Genomic DNA, 17,852 nt, shown 5'->3' on the forward strand with positions numbered 1-17,852 from the left:
CAAATAGTCTGGGTAGCAGTCATGAGTGAACAGGGAGTACAGGAGGGGGCAGAGCATGCACCCGAGGGGCCCCTGTATTGAGGATCAGCGTGGCGGATGTGTTGTTACCCACCCTTACCACCTGGGGGCAGCCCGTCAGGAAGTCTAGGATCCAGTTGCAGAGGGAGGTGTTTAGTCCCAGGGTCCTTAGCTCATGGATGAGCTTTGATGGCACTATGGTGTTGAACGCTGAGCTCTAGTCAATGAATAGCATTCTCATATAGGTGTTCCTTTTGTCCAGGTGGGAAAGGGCAGTGTGGAGTGCAATAGAAATGGCATAATCTGTGGATCTGTTGGGGTGGTATGCACATTGGAATGGGTCTAGAGTTTCTAGGATAATGGTTTTGATGTGAGCCATGACCAGCCTTTCAAAGCACTTCATGGATATAGACGCGAGTGCTACGGGACGGTGTTAAATGGCACAGTCATGCCATCTGTTGGTAAATGTTCATTACTGCAACTCTTGTGTTTTACCGGGCTGCTTGAGATACCCGGATGCGTTGTGATGTACTGAACAAAACTGGTTACTCGCGTCAATGCCTCTGTCTCGTCATTTAACATTCAAACAGCCTCCTCCCTCTTTAGCACGAGTGAAGTGAGTTCGGTACAACTGAATGTATGCATCTTATAAATAGTTTTAAAATACAAACTTTACATGTCCGAACTCAGAATCAAATGTGCTCACCAAAATAACATGGTCGCTGTGGTATAACTTTTATTTTAAATAGCGATTTTCTGTATTTATTCGATTTCAGATGTGTCCATTATTTGGGAGATCGTTCTTCGTACAAAGCATGTAAACGTTTTTAATGGAATTGTTTGTTATATGAATCAAATTATCCACAATAATCGCGTTAGTGTGTGGATGTAACTGCACTCAATGTTATTGTTTTTCCTTGATTGACACTAAAGTGAATTCAAACAATCCAATCAGAGAACCAAACATGCAAATCTTTACTGCTCACCACGCCCGTATTTTATAACCGACCAATCAGATGGAGTGGGCGGAGTCAGGGATACCAGCGGAGGATTCAAACGGAAGATGGCAGCGGGTAAAGAGTCCAATAAAAATACACAAAACAGAAGGTAAAATAACATTTAAACATTATGTATACAGAATAAACCATGCACGCACGTACATAGACTGTGCAGTTGTCGTGATACTGGCATTTGAATTTGGCTTGCTAGTTTGTCTGACATGCATGTTGTTTTTCAGTGACAGTGAAAGCTAATTGAGCTAGCTAACGTTATTTAGCTACTGTAGCTCTGACAATCAAGTGACGTGTTGTGGCAAAATACAATTTCTGTGCATCACACAGCTACTCTGAACAACAATACGATGCAGGGCATTTATTTCTGCGCTGTCGCTGAATTACAGCAACACTCCATAGTTAGCTAGCTAGTAGTCGCAAATATAGAGACCACTGCAGTGAGCTGTCATTGGTCGACTTCGTTTTGGATGGTCCGGTGAGCGGGGTTTGTTGATTTTAGACCATTCCATTGGTCCTGAAGTGAAATCTCCACTCACCTGAGGCACCAGGCCATGCAAAAGCAACTCTCCGCCATTATGCCAAGTCAAGCTGCACTGAATTGCCAGTGAGTGTGTACTTGTGTGAAAAAGGTGTCTTCAGCTCATTGATCTTCAGACCTATGAGTTCACTGATCTTCAGCACAATGGACCCAAAGTAAAACTCTAGCATGCATAAAAGTTGGTTTTCTCCTCTGTCCAACCACTAACCCATTCATCGACGCTAACTACATTTAGCGCCTATGAACGATAGCATCCTCTGGCCGGAGTAGTATCTTCTGGCCAGAGGAGAAACATAATGAACGTAGCTTTCATTTTCAAATTATTTTCAAAAAACAAAAAGTCCATTACTACACCTTTTTAAAGGGCCCCGGTTCCCACAAGGTTATACAGTGGGGCAAAAAAGTATTTAGTCAGCCACCAATTGTGCAAGTTCTCCCACTTAAAAAGATGAGGCTTGTAATTTTCATCATAGGTACACTTCAACTATGACAGACAAAATGAGGAAAAACAATCCAGAAAATCACATTGTAGGATTTTTAATTAATTAATTTGCAAATGATGGTGGAAAATAAGTATTTGGTCAATAACAAAAGTTTATCTCAATACTTTGTTATATACCCTTTGTTGGCAATGACAGAGGTGAAGACTTACGGAAAATGTTTGACAAGATTTTCACACACTGTTGCTGGTATTTTGGCCCATTCCTCCATGCAGATCTCCTCTAGAGCTGTGACGTCTTGGGGCTGTTGCTGGGCAACACGGGCTTTCAACTCCCTCCAAAGATTTTCTATGGGGTTGAGATCTAGAGACTGGCTAGGCACTCCAGGACCTTGAAATGCTTCTTACGAAGCCTTACTCCTTCGTTGCCCGGGCAGTGTGTTTGGGATCATTGTCATGCTGAAAGACCCAGCCATGTCCCAGCTCTCTGCAGGTCATTCACTAGGTCCCCCCGTGTGGTTCTGGGATTTTTGGTCACCGTTCTTGTGATCATGTTGACCCCGCGGGGTGAGATCTTGCGTGGAGCCCCAGATCGAGGGAGATTATCAGTGGTCTTGTATGTCTTACATTTCCAAATAATTGCTCCCACAGTTGATTTCTTCAAACCAAGCTGCTTACCTATTGCAGATTCAGTCTTCCTATCCTGGTGCAGGTCTACAATTTTGTTTCTGGTGTCCTTTGACAGCTCTTTGGTCTTGGCCATAGTGGAGTTTGGAGTGTGACTGTTTGAGGTTGTGGACAGGTGTCTTTTATACTGATAACAAGTTCAAACAGGTGCCACCAATACAGGTAACGAGTGGAGGACAGAGGAAAATACTTTTGGCTGCAACTGTTAAAACAGTCTACAGTGAAATTATGTTGATGTGATATGAAAGTAGAGGGCTTTATGTTTCTAGAACTGTACCGCAATTGAGAACCGATTCACATTTAGATGGACTATTTTGCTGTTTCGGCTGCCAGAGCCAATTCGCCTCTCAACAAATCATGTAAGGTCCTTGGACTATAGTAACGTTAGTCTCCTTTAGTCCATTATTGGGCTAGCCAACCACCACGCCATCATCATACGTGTGTAAGAGGGAGAGCGGGAGTTGGTGTGTGTGAGAGAGTCAGTGTAAAGATAAAGCGGTTGTTTAAAGATTAGATCTTCAGCATTTCTGTGTGTGTGTTCCATCAGGGGTACGGTGTGTAACGTGGTGATCAGCCAGGATGCAGGGGGATCTTGGGGCGGCAGTGGGGTTGGTGCCCGCCCGCCCGTCATCTTCAACCCAGACTTCTTTGTGGAGAAGCTACGTCACGAGAGACCTGAGGTGTTTCAAGAGCTGGTGCTTAGCAACATCAGCCGCCTCATCGACCTTCCCGGTGCTGAGTTCTCTCTGCTTTTAGGGGACGAGGGAGGGCCCAAGACACCCACAGGGGCCGGAGGGGGATTCTTCCGCTCCTTCAACTTCCTCAAACGTAAAGGTGAGAGAACTGCCATGAAGATCAACCAAGGTTGTCTTCGCCTGGGGTGTGTTCAGCAGGATGCAATGTAGAACAAACATGCATGACTGAAATGTAGAAGAAGGTATCACAATGGCTTTACTAATGGAATTTTTATCTGCAACGTTTGGCTACTGAACGTGGCCCTGGGTGGCAATAATGTTGAATAATAATATAAATGTACAGCACTCAGATTCTCGTCCTTTGGCCGTTGTCATCGTCACAGATAAGGAAGTGGTGTTCGGGACTCCTCTGACAGAGGGAGGCATCGCCCAGATTTACCAGCTCATCGAATACCTCAGCAAGAGTGAGTTGATCATGTTGTTACAGTTCCCATCTGAGGCATGATTCCTGAATGTAATTCTCTGTTCTTTGTCCTGGCATTACAGTAGGAGGCACTCTTTCCTCTGGTCTAAAAAAGATCCCAATGCCCCAGGGCAGTGATTGGGGACACTACCCTGTGTAGGGTGCCGTCTTTCGGATGTGACGTTAAACGAGTGTACTGGCTCTCTGTGAGGTCATTAAAGATCCCATGGCACTTATCGTAAGAGTAGGGGTGTTAACCCTGGTGTCCTGGCTAAATTCCCAATCTGGCCCTCGAACCATCACGGTCACCTAATAATCCCCAGTTTACGATTGGCTCATTCATCCCCCTCCTCTCTCCTGTAACTATTCCCCAGGTCGTTGCTGTAAATGAGAACGTGTTCTCAGTCGACTTACCTGGTAAAATAACAGATAAATCGTGTTTTTTATTTATTTTTCAGCCTTATCAACTCTATGCAAAGGAGATGTGTTGCGCTGCATGAGGCAAATGGTGGTCACACCAGATACTGACTGGTTTTCTGATTTTACACCCCTAAATTTTTTAAGGTATCTGTGACCAACCGATACATATCTGTATTCTCATTCATGTGAAATCCATAGATCAGGGCCTGATGAATTCATTTCAGTTGACTGGTTTCCTTATATGTACTGTAACTCAGTAAAAATCTTTGAAATTGTTTCATGTTGTCTTTATATTTTAGTTCAGTGTTTTATATCTGGTTTAAGTTTGCACTAAAAACATTTTACCAACCCTAAAATAATTTCCATTAAAAAAAAATATAATAAAACCTTTTTTTTTTTAAATCATATTTTTTGGAGTGCCGGGAATGATGTATCAGCGGTGACCCTCCGCTGCTAAATGACTATTGGAGAAACACTGCTGATTGATTCAGTACATATTTGATTTATTGATTGATCAGACTTACATGTTAAGGGCCTGTTCAGGGTGCTAGGTGATTTATTGATTGTTTGATTGATTGATGATCAGACCTGCAGGTAGAGGGCCTGTTCAGGGTGCTAGGTGGTTTATTGACTGTTTGATTGATTGATGATCAGACCTGCAGGTAGAGGGTCTGTTCAGGGTGCTAGGTGGTTTATTGACTGTTTGATTGATTGATGATCAGACCTGCAGGTAGAGGGTCTGTTCAGGGTGCCAGGTAACAGTGTGCGGCAGCAGGCCCTGAAGGAGCAGCTGAACAGTGGCGCAGACATCGACCTGGAGGCAGGGGGCTTCCACCCCAACGACGTGGCCACCCTCCTCAAGACCTTCCTGGGAGAGCTACCTGAACCCCTCCTCACGCACCAACACTTCCATGCTCACCTCAAAATAGCAGGTACCCCTGTCTGAGGCCCTCCCCACTCTCTCTCCTGTAGCACTTTTTAGTTTTCAAAAACCGACAACAAAAAAATCACACCCTGGAGCTCAAAAATAAGTGGCATTGATGTTCACCTGTACCCCATGAGACCCATACTGAAGTGTCTTGTGTTCTGTTTCTGTCCCATCTTCCCCTCTTCTCTCTCCTGCTATTCCCCCAGACATGACTCTCTTTGATGAGAAAGGCAACAAGACGTCAGTACCTGATAAGGAGCGTCAGATTGAGGCCTTACAGCTCCTCTTCCTGCTGCTGCCCCAGGCCAACCGCAGCCTCCTCAAACTGATCCTGGACCTGCTCTACCACACCGCCAAGCAACAGGACAAGAACAAAATGTCTGCCTTCAACCTCGCCCTCATGTTTGCCCCCCACGTCGTGTGGCCCAGAGATGTATGTACTGTAACTCAAATCAAATGTGTTTTATAAAGCCCGTTTTTATATCGGCAGTTGACACAAAGTGCCTTACAGATACCCAGCATAAAACCTCAGAGAAAGCAATGCCGAGGCAGAAGCACAGGTCTGAAGCTGGACTGTGCCCATGATCATTTATCATGTGGATCAGAGTTTCCCAAACTCTGTCCTGAGGCTTGTTGTCCTAGCACTGCACCGCTGATTTAGATAATCACAGCTTGACCATGACTTCCTTATTTCAATCAGCTGTGTAGTGCAAAATACATAAGTATTCAGACCCTTTGCTATGAGAGTTGAAATTGAGCTCAGGTGCATCCTGTTTCCATTGATCATCCTTGAGATGTTTCTACAACTTGATTGGAGTTCACCTGTGGTAAATTCAATAGATTGGACATTATTTGGAAAGGCACACACCTATCTATATAAGGTCCCACAGTTGACTGTGTATGTCAGAGCAAAAAACAAGCCATGAGGTTAAAGGAATTGTCTGTAGAGCTCTGAGACGACAGGATTGTGTCGAGGCACAGAGCTGGGGAGGGTACCAGGTTCCAACAAAAACACAGTGGTCTTCATCATTCTTAAATGGAAGAATTTTGGAACCACCAAGACTCATGACCAAACTGAGCAGTCAGGGGGAAGTGACCAAGAACCCAATGGTCACTCTGACAGAGCTCCAGAGTTCTTCTGTGGAGATGGGACAACCATCTCTCGCTTGCAGTTTTCCAAAAGGCACCTAAAGACTCTCAGACCATGAGAAACAAGATTCTCTGGTCTGATGAAACCAAGATTCAACTATTTGGCCTGAATGCCAAGGGTCATGTCTGGAGGAAACCTGGCACCATCCCTACGGTGAATCATGGTGGTGGCAGCATCATGTTGTGGGGATGTTTTTCAGTGGCAGGGACTGGGAGACTAGTCGGGATCAAGGGAAAGATGAACAGAGCAAAGTACAGAGCGATCCTTGATGAAAACCTGCTCCAGAGAACTCAGGACCTCAGAATGGGGCAAAGGTTCACCTTCCAACAGGACAATGACCCTAAGCACACAGCCAAGACAGGAGTGGCTTTGGGACAAGTCTCTGAATGTCCTTGAGTGGCCCAGGCTTGAACCCGATCAAACATCACTGGAGAGACCTGAAAATAGCTGTTTAGTGACGCTCCCCATCCAACCTGACAGAGCTTGAGAGGATCTGCAGAGAAGACTGGGAGAAAATTCCCAAATACAGGCGTGCCAAGAATACTTATGTAAATGTAATATTTCTGGGGTGGGGTTTATTTACACATTTCCCAAGATTTCTAAAAGCTTGTTTTTTTTCTTAGGCATTTATTAATTAATTAATTTATTTTTAATAAGGCTGTCGTGTATTTATTTTTGTTTGAAAAGGTCAAGGGGTCTGAATACTTTCCGAATGCACCGTATGTAAGTACTGTACACTGTTAAATATAGGCTCTACTGTCCTGTAGTCATGACGATTGATTCACTTGGCTTGCCTAGTAGCACCTCAGACATACACACTGGCCCAGAAATGTGTTCTGTTCTCAGTGTTCTGTTCGGGTACAGTCTATCCTCACAATGCACTCTGTTATGAATTGTAGGATCAGGAATGTGATAAAATAAAAATGCATTACATTTAGATGTGAATAGAAATAATTAGGTGGGTGGTTATATTTGTCCTATTTCACACATGTAGTGTTACGCATGTATGAATTAGAATTATGTATTTTTTTGCATATCCCCCCCCCCCCCCCCCCTCCGAGACCCTCGGAGAGTGGGGTCACGGCCAGGGTCTGCCATTATCAACGGCGACCCTGGAGCAATTAGGGCTTAGTGCTTTACTCAAGGCACATCAACACATTTTTCACATTGTCGACTCTGGGATTTCAACAAGGGACTTTTCAGTTACTGGCCCAACGCTCTAACCACTAGGCTGCCTCTGACTGATTGATTTTCATTCTGCTACAGTAATTTGTGTGTGTTTCATCCAGATGGTGGCCAGTGACCTCCAGGAGAATCTGAAGAAGCTTAACAACGGCATGGCCTTCCTCATCAAACACTCCCAGAAACTATTCAAGGTCAGAGAGACTAACTTCACACTCTTGGCCAGTTTCCCAACCCAGAATAAGCCTAGTCCAGAGGGGGACTTTCTATAAAGCAGGATCAAAGAGTTAGCCAGCTAACTTGCCTAAATATTCTGTTAACTTTTTATTTTTTTGAAAGACAATCTTGAAATGAACATGGTCTAATTGATTCGACAAACAAAAACAATTATCTAAGTTTAGCTTTTCTTTCTTTTTTTAAAACTAGAAAGTATAGTTATTTCTGGTTGGTTATCAAAGTTCGCTGGCTAACTCATTAATCCTGCTTTGTACTATGCCACACTGGGCTACAACACTCCATTGAGAACACCTCATACTATTGGCTTCAACTGTGTCTGGGAAACTGGCCCAGTTGTCAGTGTTATTTTATAAGATCTGTGGAACATGGGCTACAATAAGGTAATGATTTGTGTCAAGCACAGAAGAGAAATATAATCATTATTTTTAGTGTGTTGTGATGGATACTTAGTGTGTGTGTCTCCACTCAGGCTCCTATGTACATGAGGGAGCATGCCAGAATGCACTTCACAGGATCTAAGACCCTGCAGACCAAGGTTAGTAGTAGGACTCTTTCACCTGCTGGGTTTACATCATCTATGCCATTAAAGGATGTTGCACTTCTCTCAAACAAAGGACCATATTAGATCAAACAAGGCAAGTATTCATGAAGAGTCTCAAAGCAGGAGTGCTGATCGAGGTTCAGATCCTCCCCCTTTCCATTCATTATAATCTGCAAGGCCAAACTGATCCTAGATCAGCACTCCTCTGAGATGCTTTATGAATACAGGCCCTGTATAGGTGTAAGCATCCCAGTTTACCAGAAGGCTAGGTGGAGCTTTTGCCCAACTTGTTAACACCTTTCTAGTCTTTTCAGATCTACCAGGGCCTATTATAAGTGTCTAGGTGCTAGAAATGTCTAGCTGTGGTTTGGACTTGTCTAGCTGTGGTTTGGACTTGTCTAGCTGTGGTTTGGACTTGTCTAGCTGTGGTTTGGACTTGTCTAGCTGTGGTTTGGACTTGTCTAGCTGTGGTTTGGACTTGTCTAGCTGTGGTTTGGACTTGTCTAGCTGCGGTTTGGACTTGTCTAGCTGTGGTTTGGACTTGTCTAGCTGTGGTTTGGACTTGTCTAGCTGTGGTTTGGACTTGTCTAGCTGTGGTTTGGACTTGTCTAGCTGCGGTTTGGACTTGTCTAGCTGTGGTTTGGACTTGTCTAGCTGTGGTTTGGACTTGTCTAGCTGTGGTTTGGACTTGTCTAGCTGTGGTTTGGACTTGTCTAGCTGTGGTTTGGACTTGTCTAGCTGTGGTTTGGACTTGTCTAGCTGTGGTTTGGACTTGTCTAGCTGTGGTTTGGACTTGTCTAGCTGTGGTTTGGACTTGTCTAGCTGCGGTTTGGACTTGTCTAGCTGCGGTTTGGACTTGTCTAGCTGCGGTTTGGACTTGTCTAGCTGTGGATTGGACTTGTCTAGCTGTGGATTGGACTTGTCTAGCTGTGGATTGGACTTGTCTAGCTGTGGATTGGACTTGTCTAGCTGTGGTTTAGGGGGTAGATCAACCTAATCTCCCTCTAAGCTGAAATAGGTTCTGTCCCGTGTGGCACCCTATTCCCTTTATAGTGCACTACTTTATATAGGGAATAGGGTGCCATTTGGTATGTATCCATAGACTCATGTTGTGATGGAAACTAATAGCTCCTTTCTCACCCCCCTCCCTCAGGATGATATGGACCTGTTATCTGTGACTGGTTTCCCTGCCCCTGTTCCCTGGAAGAGGTGTTGTGCTGACCCGTCTCAGTACCTGTCCCCCTCCTCGTCGTCCCAGGGCCAGCAGCACCACACAGAGGAGTCCCTGAAGGAGCTGTTCAGACACGTCCATGACAACATGCCCAACTCTGCCAAGAAGAAGAAACTCCTACGACAGGTACTCACTGCGGGACTGCTTCCTAATATTCTCTGTCCTCGTCTCCATATTCGATACGAGGCAGATTTCACATTTCATGTAGATTAGAATGACTGGCTAAATCCCAGTATCCTGTCTCTTCATCCTACATCTCTTTCTCCTCCTCCTGCAGCTTGCTAAACAGACCACCCCCGGCCTGGCCCCAGGGACACCCATCAACAACTATCAGCCCCCCCCGGCCCAGAGCAAGAAACACCCCCGCTCCCGCTCCTTCGGTGGATTCATCAAGGTGTGTGTCATTGTGTTTATGTGTATTTGACTTACAAGTGTAATATCCAATCAACATACTTTGTTGATGTATTTTGTAAATGTGTTACTTTGTATCCAATTTAGTATGTTGTAGTCACCATCTGCTACATCGTGACTGTTCTGTCTATTGTATATGAGGATCGTTAAGGACAATTCCTCCCCTTTTCAACCTCCTATTCATTATGCCAAGCACCATACCAGTGTATATGAGGATCGTTAAGGACAATTCCTCCCCTTTTCAACCTCCTATTCATTATGCCAAGCACCATACCAGTGTATATGAGGATCTTTAAGGACAAATCCTCCCCTTTTCAACCTCCTATTCATTATGCCAAGCACCATACCAGTGTATGAGGATCTTTAAGGACAATTCCTTTTCAACCTCCTATTCATTATGCCAAGCACCATACCAGTGTATATGAGGATCTTTAAGGACAATTCCTTTTCAACCTCCTATTCATTATGCCAAGCACCATACCAGTGTATATGAGGATCTTTAAGGACAATTCCTTTTCAACCTCCTATTCATTATGCCAAGCACCATACCAGTGTATATGAGGATCTTTAAGGACAATTCCTCCCCTTTTCAACCTCCTATTCATTATGCCAAGCACCATACCAGTGTATATGAGGATCGTTAAGGACAATTCCTCCCCTTTTCAACCTCCTATTCATTATGCCAAGCACCATACCAGTGTATATGAGGATCTTTAAGGACAAATCCTCCCCTTTTCAACCTCCTATTCATTATGCCAAGCACCATACCAGTGTATGAGGATCTTTAAGGACAATTCCTTTTCAACCTCCTATTCATTATGCCAAGCACCATACCAGTGTATATGAGGATCTTTAAGGACAATTCCTTTTCAACCTCCTATTCATTATGCCAAGCACCATACCAGTGTATATGAGGATCTTTAAGGACAATTCCTTTTCAACCTCCTATTCATTATGCCAAGCACCATACCAGTGTATATGAGGATCTTTAAGGACAATTCCTCCCCTTTTCAACCTCCTATTCATTATGCCAAGCACCATACCAGTGTATATGAGGATCTTTAAGGATAATTCCTCCCCTTTTCAACCTCCTATTCATTATGCCAAGCACCATACCAGTGTATATGAGGATCTTTAAGGACAATTCCTTTTCAACCTCCTATTCATTATGCCAAGCACCATACCAGTGTATATGAGGATCTTTAAGGATAATTCCTCCCCTTTTCAACCTCCTATTCATTATGCCAAGCACCATACCAGTGTATATGAGGATCTTTAAGGATAATTCCTCCCCTTTTCAACCTCCTATTCATTATGCCAAGCACCATACCAGTGTATATGAGGATCTTTAAGGACAATTCCTTTTCAACCTCATATTCATTATGTCAATCACCATACCAGTGTATATGAGGATCTTTAAGGACAAATCCTCCCCTTTTCAACCTCCTATTCATTATGCCAAGCACCATACCAGTGTATATGAGGATCTTTAAGGACAAATCCTCCCCTTTTCAACCTCCTATTCATTATGCCAAGCACCATACCAGTGTATATGAGGATCTTTAAGGACAATTCCTCCCCTTTTCAACCTCCTATTCATTATGCCAAGCACCATACCAGTGTATATGAGGATCTTTAAGGACAATTCCTTTTCAACCTCCTATTCATTATGCCAAGCACCATACCAGTGTATGAGGATCTTTAAGGATAATTCCTTTTCAACCTCCTATTCATTATGCCAAGCACCATACCAGTGTATATGAGGATCTTTAAGGATAATTCCTTTTCAACCTCCTATTCATTATGCCAAGCACCATACCAGTGTATATGAGGATCTTTAAGGACGATTCCTCCCCTTTTCAACCTCCTATTCATTATGCCAAGCACCATACCAGTGTATATGAGGATCTTTAAGGACAATTCCTTTTCAACCTCCTATTCATTATGCCAAGCACCATACCAGTGTATATGAGGATCTTTAAGGACAATTCCTTTTCAACCTCCTATTCATTATGCCAAGCACCATACCAGTGTATATGAGGATCTTTAAGGACAATTCCTTTTCAACCTCCTATTCATTATGCCAAGCACCACCAGTGAAAACGGGCATTTCTACGTTCTATAGATTAAAAAGTTATCTATGACATGATCAAAAAAATATATTTCCTGGTAAAGTGAAGGTTAAATAACTGTTCTGTCAACTATCCTACCCTCCTGATCAAATGAACCAATGAAAACAGAGGAGACATAAGGGGGACCAACAGGCGTTGGAGAGGCGGGGTAGACAGATCTCCCCGGAGATGGTTGCTGCGGCGATGGGACGGCTGGGAAAGGAGAACGTCGTCTTGCAGTCGGTGAGCGACATTGACCACACAAACACACTCCCTTGTCCACAGCTTCCTTGTTTTTTCTAGATGTTCATAGTTATGTGTGTGTGGGGTGTGTGTGTGGGGGGTGTGTGGGGGGTGTGTGTGGGGTGTGTGTGGGGTGTGTGTGCGTCTCCAGGTGAACAGTCCGGTGACAGTGAATAATAGTACCCCAGTCGGGGTCAAGGCCTCTGACAGCATGGCCCTCAATAGAGAGAGGGGACTCAAACTGTCAAAGGTATGTTGCTTTTGGATTGATAACATGGCAAATCCCACTTTTTCTATAGACATTTACATGTGTTTTTGCGTATGTTGTATGTCTTTCCTGATACACTTCAATGTCTTCATTCAACATTACAATACAGCCACATCTTGTGAACTTTGTCTGTTTTGTCTCATTCTTCTCCTTTCTCTTTTTTTTCCTTGATCTCTCCGTCTCCCTCCCTCCAGGACTCTCCATCCATCTCCAGAATGTGTTTCTCTCCCTCCCTAGAAACGTCCATGTAGAGGATTGGTACTAGCAACACTGGACTTGACTTTTGTTTGGTCCTTTTTTTCTTCTTTTATCAAGTAAACTATATTGTAACTTTCTAAATCTGTGACGAATACAACATTAGTCCCCAGCCAGACATGGGGTGCATCCCAATAATCTCTTCTTTCTCCTGAAGTGTGCACTTGTTCACTTCCCTTAATGTGTTTGAAAGGAAATGACTGGAATACCTAATATGGAAACTCCTTCTAGCCCATGCCTACACAATCCAAGACTTTTACATTGTGTGTGGAGTAGTGAATGAGTGCACACTTCAGGGGGAGAGATTATTGGGACGTAACCCAGGAAAGTACAAGACCAACTCTGTTAAGTGTGGAGGCAGGGACAGAAGGGAGCTTTCTTTGGTCTGTTTGGGGTCTGAGTGCCACTCATAACTTGAAACAGTTTTGTTAGACACTTTTACATTTGACCACTAGCTGAGCCTACATAGATACTTTTATAGTTGACCACTAGCTGAGCCTACATAGATACTTTTACATTTGACCACTAGCTGAGCCTACATAGATACTTTTACAGTTGACCGCTAGCTGAGCCTACATAGATACTTTTATAGTTGACCACTAGCTGAGCCTACATAGATACTTTTATAGTTGACCACTAGCTGAGCCTACATAGATACTTTTACCGTTGACCGCTAGCTAGCTGAGCCTACATAGATACTTTTACAGTTGACTACTAGCTGAGCCTACATAGATAATTTTACAGTTGACCGCTAGCTAGCTGAGCCTACATAGATACTTTTATAGTTGACCGCTAGCTAGCTGAGCCTACATAGATACTTTTATAGTTGACCACTAGCTGAGCCTACATAGATACTTTTACCGTTGACCGCTAGCTAGCTGAGCCTACATAGATACTGTTACAGTTGACCGCTAGCTAGCTGAGCCTACATAGATACTTTTATAGTTGACCACTAGCTGAGCCTACATAGATACTTTTACAGTTGACCGCTAGCTAGCTGAGCCTACATAGATACTTTTATAGTTGACCGCTAGCTAGCTGAGCCTACATAGATACTTTTATAGTTGACCACTAGCTGAGCCTACATAGATACTTTTACCGTTGACCGCTAGCTAGCTGAGCCTACATAGATACTGTTACAGTTGACCGCTAGCTAGCTGAGCCTACATAGATACTTTTATAGTTGACCACTAGCTGAGCCTACATAGATACTTTTACCGTTGACCGCTAGCTAGCTGAGCCTACATAGATACTTTTACAGTTGACCACTAGCTGAGCCTACATAGATACTTTTACAGTTGACCGCTAGCTGAGCCTACATAGATACTTTTACAGTTGACCACTAGCTGAGCCTACATAGATACTTTTACCGTTGACCGCTAGCTAGCTGAGCCTACATAGATACTTTTACAGTTGACTACTAGCTGAGCCTACATAGATAATTTTACAGTTGACCGCTAGCTAGCTGAGCCTACATAGATACTTTTATAGTTGACCGCTAGCTAGCTGAGCCTACATAGATACTTTTATAGTTGACCACTAGCTGAGCCTACATAGATACTTTTACCGTTGACCGCTAGCTAGCTGAGCCTACATAGATACTGTTACAGTTGACCGCTAGCTAGCTGAGCCTACATAGATACTTTTATAGTTGACCACTAGCTGAGCCTACATAGATACTTTTACAGTTGACAGCTAGCTAGCTGAGCCTACATAGATACTTTTACCGTTGACCGCTAGCTAGCTGAGCCTACATAGATACTTTTACAGTTGACTACTAGCTGAGCCTACATAGATAATTTTACAGTTGACCGCTAGCTAGCTGAGCCTACATAGATACTTTTATAGTTGACCGCTAGCTAGCTGAGCCTACATAGATACTTTTATAGTTGACCACTAGCTGAGCCTACATAGATACTTTTACCGTTGACTGCTAGCTAGCTGAGCCTACATAGATACTGTTACAGTTGACCGCTAGCTAGCTGAGCCTACATAGATACTTTTATAGTTGACCACTAGCTGAGCCTACATAGATACTTTTACAGTTGACAGCTAGCTAGCTGAGCCTACATAGATACTTTTATAGTTGACCGCTAGCTAGCTGAGCCTACATAGATACTTTTATAGTTGACCACTAGCTGAGCCTACATAGATACTTTTACCGTTGACCGCTAGCTAGCTGAGCCTACATAGATACTTTTACAGTTGACCACTAGCTGAGCCTACATAGATACTTTTACAGTTGACCGCTAGCTGAGCCTACATAGATACTTTTACAGTTGACCGCTAGCTGAGCCTACATAGATACTTTTACAGTTGACCGCTAGCTGAGCCTACATAGATACTTTTACAGTTGACCACTAGCTAGCTGAGCCTACATAGATACTTTTAATGTTGACCACTAGCTGAGCCTACATAGATACTTTTACCGTTGACCGCTAGCTGAGCCTACATAGATACTTTTACCGTTGACCGCTAGCTGAGCCTATATTGTACTATATGTAAGTATCTTGTTTGTGTTTTCTGAATCTGGTGTTTGTACTACTCATCTGAAAATGTGGTTCTAATTGTACTAATATTTTAAATCCCAAATGGTTGCCCTACACACACAGCACACTGATGGCATGATTATATCCTCCTACAAAATGCTGATTAGCACCAGTCACATTCGTTTGGAGCCTGTTCCAAAAAGCTTGATCGATGAGTTAGCCAGCAAACTGACCCAAATTGCTTGAAATGGTTTGAAATGACTCAACAGCAACAACAACAGAAACAACTATTATACAAATGTAGATAATTTTAATCAACCAGGAAATCCGGAGATATGAGGCAAAGGCTGTTAATCAAAGTTAGCTGGCTGATGTATTAACCCTGCTTTCTGGAATACCCCACAGCTCTTATGGTGTCTCAAGGCCATTGGGTTTACTGATACTGTCTGTTAGCTCAAATGAAGCCCCCGTTCCCTATATAGTGCACTATTGGCCAAAAGTAGTGCTCTCCACTTTATAGTAGTGCATGTGGTGGTGTTGGAGAAACACTGGCTCAGGGTTTTCTTGAATCTATATCATACAAATACAGGTCGATACATATTGGATGATGATGAACAAATACGAGCTGAACAAACCAACCTTTCTGTAACGGTATTCGTGTTTGGGAGAGATGTAGGGCTTCATTTTGGGACGACTATTTATTTTTATTGTCTGAGATTTGTGTATTAACTGTTTGAACTCCTCAATGTGTACAATGTCATATTTCACCTGCCTGGTTTGGCCTTTTGAGGTTTGATAGTACAATGATGTGATTATAACTGTATTTTTTTTAACTGGAATGGGTTTTGGGTGGATATTGGTTGGGACGCTAACGTTGTTGAAAGGTTTTCTGGAAGTCTGAGATGGTTTTTGCTTTGTTGAAGAGGGAAATTTATAGTGACTGTGTCGATAGGGGATTCTCTTACAGTACCTTCAGTGTTGCCCAGTCTGATACAAGTCTTCTTTATTGAGCGTGAATTGGGACATTTTGTTCTGGGTCATGTTCATTAGGCACCAAATAGAACAGGACGGATTCAAACTGGGAGGGACTACCTGGACTTTGTCCAATAAGGAACCCTTATTTTCACTTTCCGTTGCAGAACGTTTGGAAAAGATTTTGTAGTGTACCCTAATGAACATGACATGACGTTGGTTTTAATGGGACTGTTTTTAGAGGAAGTGTTAATGGGGAATGTGTGATAATGGGTTTATGGGTTTGTGGTAAGTTTTAAAGAGATGAGTGTGTTTTTTCTACACATGAAATGAAAGACACTAGAAGCTTGCTGCTGAGGTTATCAAGATGGCTTTGTTTTTTTTACTCTTGTTATTTTATCTGTGCTGGTCAAGTAGCCTACCTATTTTACATGTTATTTTGTCCCCGCTTTTCTCTCTGTTACCTGAAGGTTTTCAGACCATCAAGGCCCAACACATTTTTTACGTGTCATTTTGAAAAGCTGAAGGGTCATCTGGCGTGGTTGATACACCCTGAGTCTTGCTGGAAACCGTTTTACTAATGTGCGATCATCTTTATGATGTGAGTCAGTTCTAGATTACATGATACAACATGTGGACATTATCTTTTAATCTCCCTTATTATTTTTGTGTTAACGTGTGTATGTTGAAAGTCTTTGGTTTTGTCAGCCAATGTTGACCATAGTTTTAAATGTTGACTTATCAACTGTACAGTACTACTTGTTTATTTTTGTTCAATTTCATTCTGCCCTGTTGTTTGTGTCCCAAATGGCACCCTATTCACTATATAGTGCACTACTTTAGAACAGGGCCCTCTTCCCTATATAGTGCACTACTTTAGAACTGGGCCCTATTCCCTATATAGTGCACTACTTTAGACCAGGGCCCTCTTCCCTATATAGTGCACTACTTTAGACCAGGGCCCTCTTCCCTATATAGTGCACTACTTTGGAGCAGAGCTCTGTGCCCTGGTCAGAAGTAGTGCACTACATAGGGTGCAATTTGAGATGTAGACATGGAGTTACATTAATGTCTACTAAAATAAACATAGTATACTGTAATCTCACATTGCTGCATAGATTTCCTACCATGCATCTTCCTCTGTTCATATAAACCTGTTACCAGTCAGTGCCTTTTAATGTAAGGACATTTTAGCCTACCTTCACCTGTTGTGTTTTTGTTGTGTAAAATAAGATGTTTGTTTTTATTACCCTGTCAAATAGATGCATTGATTTACTACTGGTGCTATGGATTAAAACTATTTTTCTACATGTGGAAAGTCTCACTGCAGAACATAAAATGTTACATACACTGCTGCACCTTTCTTAAACATCCACTAGGTGGCATCCCGAGTCATTGACTAAGGACGCTGTGTGGTGCTAAGGCATAGACCAAAACGTGTACCCAGGGGGGGCCCAGGACCGAGTTTGGGAAACCCTGCTATAGACCACTACATACTTATTGAGTGTGTTATGTATGCAGTTTAAATGCAGTCTACTCTTAAATAGGCCGTTTTTGAAAG

The 17,852-nt window shown here is 43.0% G+C and overlaps 1 protein-coding gene across 3 annotated transcripts; it reads left to right on the plus strand.

Annotated features, from left to right (window-relative positions):
* The first annotated feature begins 785 nt into the window (after positions 1-785).
* Positions 786-17,604, plus strand: LOC110493313 (rho GTPase-activating protein 19). 3 transcript variants are annotated; one of them, XM_036949084.1, is made up of 12 exons: positions 786-1,125; positions 3,243-3,529; positions 3,774-3,854; positions 4,996-5,205; positions 5,408-5,634; positions 7,641-7,727; positions 8,240-8,305; positions 9,465-9,668; positions 9,820-9,936; positions 12,194-12,307; positions 12,459-12,557; positions 12,770-17,604. In XM_036949084.1, the coding sequence occupies exons 1-12, from the start codon at positions 1,082-1,084 to the stop codon at positions 12,824-12,826; spliced, it is 1,593 nt and encodes a 530-aa protein (XP_036804979.1). In that variant the 5' UTR covers positions 786-1,081; the 3' UTR covers positions 12,827-17,604. The 3 variants fall into 3 exon arrangements, with proteins under 3 accessions (XP_036804979.1, XP_036804978.1, XP_036804980.1); XM_036949083.1 differs by lacking the exon at positions 786-1,125 and adding an exon at positions 1,459-1,635; XM_036949085.1 differs by lacking the exon at positions 786-1,125 and adding an exon at positions 2,941-3,054.
* Positions 17,605-17,852: the final 248 nt, after the last annotated feature.

This window comes from Oncorhynchus mykiss, chromosome 17, assembly GCF_013265735.2.
Source record: "Oncorhynchus mykiss isolate Arlee chromosome 17, USDA_OmykA_1.1, whole genome shotgun sequence".
NCBI classification, from domain to species: Eukaryota; Metazoa; Chordata; class Actinopteri; order Salmoniformes; family Salmonidae; genus Oncorhynchus; species Oncorhynchus mykiss.